Source organism: Gekko japonicus, unplaced genomic scaffold (assembly GCF_001447785.1).
Source record: "Gekko japonicus isolate JY-2015 unplaced genomic scaffold, Gekko_japonicus_V1.1 scaffold2003, whole genome shotgun sequence".
Taxonomy (NCBI): Eukaryota; Metazoa; Chordata; class Lepidosauria; order Squamata; family Gekkonidae; genus Gekko; species Gekko japonicus.
Window position 1 is genome coordinate 109,509 of NW_015177076.1, and position 5,697 is coordinate 115,205.

General features: G+C 45.8%; 1 protein-coding gene across 1 annotated transcript in view; it reads right to left on the reverse strand.

Moving 5' to 3' along the window:
* The window catches only part of TTF2 (transcription termination factor, RNA polymerase II), a 33,753-nt gene that overhangs the window by 23,916 nt on the left and 4,140 nt on the right, over nt 1-5,697 (reverse strand). Inside the window, exon 5 of the mRNA XM_015428234.1 lies at nt 2,485-3,396. Within this exon, the coding sequence (XP_015283720.1) occupies nt 2,485-3,396 (912 nt within the window). The remainder of the gene's footprint in view (nt 1-2,484; nt 3,397-5,697) is intronic.

Here is a 5,697-nt window from a genome sequence, read left to right on the forward strand (position 1 = left end):
AAAGGGCAAGATGACTGCCTTCATACGGTAGTATGCCTGAGTCGCAAGCTATTGCCCAGAGAACAGAAATACAGTGTTATTGAGCAGGAAGCTTTGGGAGTGGTATGGGGGCTAAATAAGCTGAAGACATATCTGAGGGGGGTACACTTTCAGTTGGAGACAGATCATAGCCCATTGGTCTTCGTCCACAAGATGAAAGAAACTAACGCCAGGATTCTGAGATGGGCGCTGTCCCTACAAGATTTCTCATTTGAGGTCAAACATATCAGGGGAAAAGAAAATGTATTAGCTGACTCCCTCTCAAGGTGCTTTACTGAAGCGGAGTAAAATGTTAAGCCAACGCCTAGTAAATAAGATGGGGAATAACAGGGATTGGCTTGAATTTATGTCTTCCTTTTTTCTCTCTCGCAGAAAGTGAGATGGAGGTACACTCTCTTTCTGCGTGGGGGGGGTGTAAGGAAGACACCAACCTGTCGGTAACACAGCAACTTAGTAGAACTGAAGGACGGCAGAAGGGGGAGGATCAACCTTGCAAGTCTTTACAGGAACTGGCCGGTGCCTGGCAAGAGCTGCACAGCTGAGATCTTTTAACTAACAGCTGCACTGGAGATAGGGAGGGGCAGTGTCTTAACAGGTCCTTCCAAAGATAAAATAGCAAGAGTTGTGGGGGAGAGGATAACGCGCGTTTGGTGGGCAGGATGTTTTCCTACCTTGTGGAGTTATTGTAAGTTCCAGTTTATTTTAATTACTTTTTTGTATTTTGGCAACCCCCGGAAGGACGTTTTCTTTGTCCTCAAAGCATTGTTAATTGAGGTTGCCTTTCTTGTTCTTTCGATAATAAAAGCTTTTTTGCCTGAATTGCCAAGCCTGATTGTGGAGCCTGAAGTATCCTGATAGAGAACCCGAAGCCTGTGTCATACAGCTTTGTAACAGGCAGCTTCTGCCCTGCACCAGGGGTGGTCTTTTCCGAGAAAGGGACACCCAAAACAACTTCTGAATCTCCACAAGCAGTGCCCTGATGAAGCCAGGCTTGGCTTAAACAGCGGCTTTTGCTGGGAGACTAAGAAAATCTCATTTTGGACTTGAATGCAGGCCAAGTGAGAAACAGGGCCAACAGTGCTGCAAACAGGGCCACTAGCATCCTCCATGCAAGCAGGGCCCCCCCTTCTCCTATAAGTCCATAAGGACTAGAATGGACAAATCTCTGCTCTTGCCTCAGGCACCTTCTACTGACCAAGTGGTCAGTCTTTTGTCTGTCAAATGTACAGGCAGGCATAGAAAAAGAGCCTCTGGTCTGTGAATAGGTCATGAATGGAGTATGCTGCATGTTTCCTGCCCCAAATTCTGTCACACCTGTATGTCAGAAAATACCTTCCCCGTTATCCTCTCATTCCTGTTCCCATATCTTTGTCTAAAATATCTGCATCCCTCATACCTATGCCAGACCCATCAAGGTAAACATTAACTTTTCATGTCTAGTGAATGGTCACCCATTCAGGTTCATCCCGTTGCACATTAAGAAACATCACCTCCTTTTGTCTGGCACCTGGGAAACGCCAGTCCACGCTATTGTTCCATAACGGGAATCCCATCAATCCACTGTGAAACTAGCCACTACACTTCAGCATACCCTCAGGATACATTTTGGGATATAAATATACCCAGTCCCACTCAGGCATGGTGTGATTGAGCTGGGCGTGCACAAAACTATCACCCCTGATCATAACTCAGGTCCTCCAATGGTCTCGCTGGTTGGGTCTACACACCTCTCTACAACCTCTGGACTGCATCACCTCTTCAGGATAGGTATATCATTACCCCGATCCATCCTCTCTATTTGTCAGCTAACTCCTTTTGCTTCTCCTTGTATGCTTGCAATCCTTGATTTGAATGTAAATATCTAAAATTATTTTTCTTAATAAAACTCCTTTCATTCACAATTTGGACTGGTTATTGACTCAGCCAAGGGTCTAAAGGGACTATCTCCGTAAACATAGATAGCGAGGTCTCGCTATTACCTCACCTCTCCCTAGCTCTGCCTTTGAAGCTAACTTCCCAAACTGAACGAGAGGCAAGAATATTGCTTAATAAAGCTGGTAGGGGTAACAGAAGCTGGGCTAGCCTGGGCTACCCAGGTCAGAGTGGCATATTCCTTAGAAATTTTAAAATAAGGCTTCTGTGCTCTAGTCAAACTGTGTTGCATGCCATAGATTACAAGCAATGTCTGAGTATTGCAAGCCAGTCTCCAACAGTGCCAGACCCAAACGAGTGAAACCTTTCTAAACTGATTTAAGTCAATACATTTAGAAGGGTATAACTCTGCTTAGGGTGGAACAGTAAAATACCCAAGTGGTTTGCACAGGTAACCAACTGATGGCTGGCTCATGTTGAGAGATTCAAGGGCATACTATTTTGACACAAGAAACCTTTGGGCCATAGCATAAATGGACGTTCAGATTTAGAAAAAGAAAGCAACCAAGATACCTTTTTTTGTCTTAACTGAGCTGAAAGCTGGTTGTGAAGGACTTTGGAATCCAGAATTTCTGCCCTTTGTGAAGGGGCACTTCCTTGTGAGATGGAAGGTGACTTCTTCTGACTGCAATCTTTTCCATGCAAGGAATCCACTACCAGTCCAACAGGCGATTTGGAGGGCACATACCTATTGTGCTCATCACCACTAGTATTTTTATTGGTACCCAGTTTTTCTTCTGGAGTCATTCCCCCGTGTAACAGTGGGTTTTCTCTAGGAGGCACTACAGGCAAGCCTGTACATTCGCAAATGGTTACTAGTCCTCTGGGCGTCACAGTTGTCTTTTCACTTCCCCCATCGCCATGCATCTTCTCCCTTACCCCTTGGTCTATGCAGGATTCTGATCCTCCCTTTCCAAGCTGCTCCTCATTAAGGGGCTTTTTGCTTGATGTCTGGCTACTGCAGCTTGTTTCTTGTTTCTGCAAATCATCTTCAGCAGTTCTCATAGATGAACTCTGCCTTACATGTCCAGAAGGTACCTCAGCTTTTTTGCTAGAACAACTTTTTTGTGTATTCAAAAGTACAGTTTCTTGACGGTCAGTTGTCAGGTCACTCAATTTAGTTTGGCCTTCTTTTTCTCCGCTGGATGATCTACCACTTTTATCTCCAAACTTAATCTTACTTTCTTTTGGCAGTTCTTTTTCAACATATTCCAATGGTGATTTCTGTTGATGCTTTTTATCAGAGTCCAATGTCTCTCTCTCATCCTTTTCTTCTGAATTTTTGTCCTCATAGTTATCAATTTGTTTCAAAGACAATGGTTGTTGATTCTTGCCTGACACTTTGAAGGGGTTTCTTTGATTAATGGGTAAGTCCAACATGTGCTGAGACTGTGGTTTACTTGACAATCTGGTGGGTTCTGAATCCTACAAAAAATTCAGATCAAACTCAGAATAACACCAGACACCATGAATACTAAGACTGTGCATTCTTAGTGCCTCTGCAGAATTGTTGCACTGAAATTGATACAGAGAATAAAAATTGACCTCCTGAGGACCTTTATGTTTATTATTAACAAATGAAGGTTGTAACCATGAGACAGGCTTCCCAAGTACTTACCGTGATTCAGCGGGGGACACAGACGTCCTTGCAGGATCATTCCTGCGGGGACAACAGACGCGCCGTACCATGCCGTCACCAGGAAGTGACGCTGGGCGACGCTCCGGCAATGGGCCTGGAAACACGATGGTACCATCAAGTTTTCAGTCCCATTGCCAGAGCGTCGCCCAGCATCACTTCCTGGCGATGACATGGTGTGTTACAGGGAGGAATGGTCTGGCCGGATCACGGTAAGTACTTGGAAACCCGGGCATGAGAACATGTTTAGTCTGGAGAAGAGGAGGTTGAGGGGGGATATGATTGCTCTCTTTAAGTTTCTGAAGGGTTGTCACCTGGAGGAGGGCAGGGAGCTGTTCCTGTTGGCAGCTGAGGATAAGACTCACAATAATGAGTTTAAATTAAGGGCAGCTGAATATTAGGAAAAACGTTTTTACAGTAAGAGTTGTGCAACTGTGGAATCAGCTGCCAAGGGAGGTGGTGAGCTCCCCCTCACCGGCAGTCTTTAAGCAGCGGCTGGACAAACACTTGTCAGGGATGCTCTAGGCTGATCCTGCACTGAGCAGGGGGTTGGACTAGATGGCCTGTATGGCCCTTCCCAGCTGTGATTCTATGAGCATAATAGTGTCTATAGCAGAAACTATACAAAGAACTGGATCAGGCTTTACTGCCCTATTCAGTTTGCTTCCTCCCACAAATATTTTTTTCTTTACTGCCCACCATATATAAGGCCAGCTAGATTTCAGTCCAGTACCAACTTAGGGACCAACAAGATTTTGGGGGGGTATGAGCTTTGACTCTCAAAAGCTCACACCTGGCAAAAGTTTTGTGGTATCTAACATGTGATTGGACTGGAATCTAGCTGTTCTACTGCAGACGAACACCACTACTCTCTGAAACAGTATCTAAGGCCGATACCCTTCTCCTAACTTCCTTTCTCGTCATCTTGTGTCACCTCAAATGCTTGCCGAAAGATCCCAAACTGCTCAAAAACTTTAATCCAGAATACGTTATGCATACCAAACACATGCACATTTAAATATGTTAAATGCATTTACTCTTCACTGTAACAGAGTCCATTTCCTCTCATTCCACATGTCTAACAAACCTAAATCAAGCTTGATATTCCCTAGACCTAAACTTTTTTCATGCTTTTTGGAAGTTGTTGTAAACCTGAAATAAGTACAGCCTGATTCCAAGCATGCTTACTCAGAAGTAAGACCCACTATGCTCATCAAGGTTTCGTCTCAAGTAAGAGGGCACAGGATTGTGGCCTTATGCTGCATTCAGTCCTCAGAAAAAGATGCAAATGGTCTGCAACTGGGCATGAACACAGGTCATTTGCTCTTCTTGCCTACTCCCCTGACATCATATGGCAGGGGTGTCAAACATGCAGCCCATGGACCAGATCAGGCCCACGGAGGGCTCCAATCAGGCCCACAAGGCCCTGGCTGTTTCCTACTTCCATTTGCAGTTCTGCTGCCACCACCATGTTACAGCTTGCTTTACCAGTCTCTCTCACTGAGAGCCAGTTTGGTGTAGTGGTTAAGTGTGCGGACTCTAATCTGGGAGAACCGGGTTTGATTCCCCACTCCTCCACTTGCACCTGCTGATGTGACCTTGGGTCAGTCACAAGCTCTGGCACAGCTGTCCTTGAAAAACAGCAGTTTGTGTCTGAGTTCTCTCAGCCCCACCCACCTCACAGGGTGTTTGTTGTGGGGAGGGGAAGGGAAAGGAGTTTGTAAGCCGCTCTGAGACACCTTTGGGTAGTGAAGGGCGGGGTATAAATCCAATCTCTTCTCTTCTTCTTCAATCCCACAGGAGAGATCGATAGGCAAGGCTCTCCTGTGTGACTGAGAGTCTGGTAAAGAACTGGCTGAGACTCCTCCCCCTCCTCCTCCCAGAGGGAGGGAGGGAGGGAACAGCCAGAGCTCACTTCCTAGCCAGGCTGCAGGAGTCAAAGGGCGGCCTTTCTTTCCTTCAACTGGCTGAGGCTCCTCCCTGAAGGGAGGGAGAGAATAAGGGAGAGTTTGCTTTGCTGGGCTGCCTCAATCACAGGGAGAAATACCAAGCACATTTAAGACCAACAAAGTTTTGTTCAAGGTATGAGC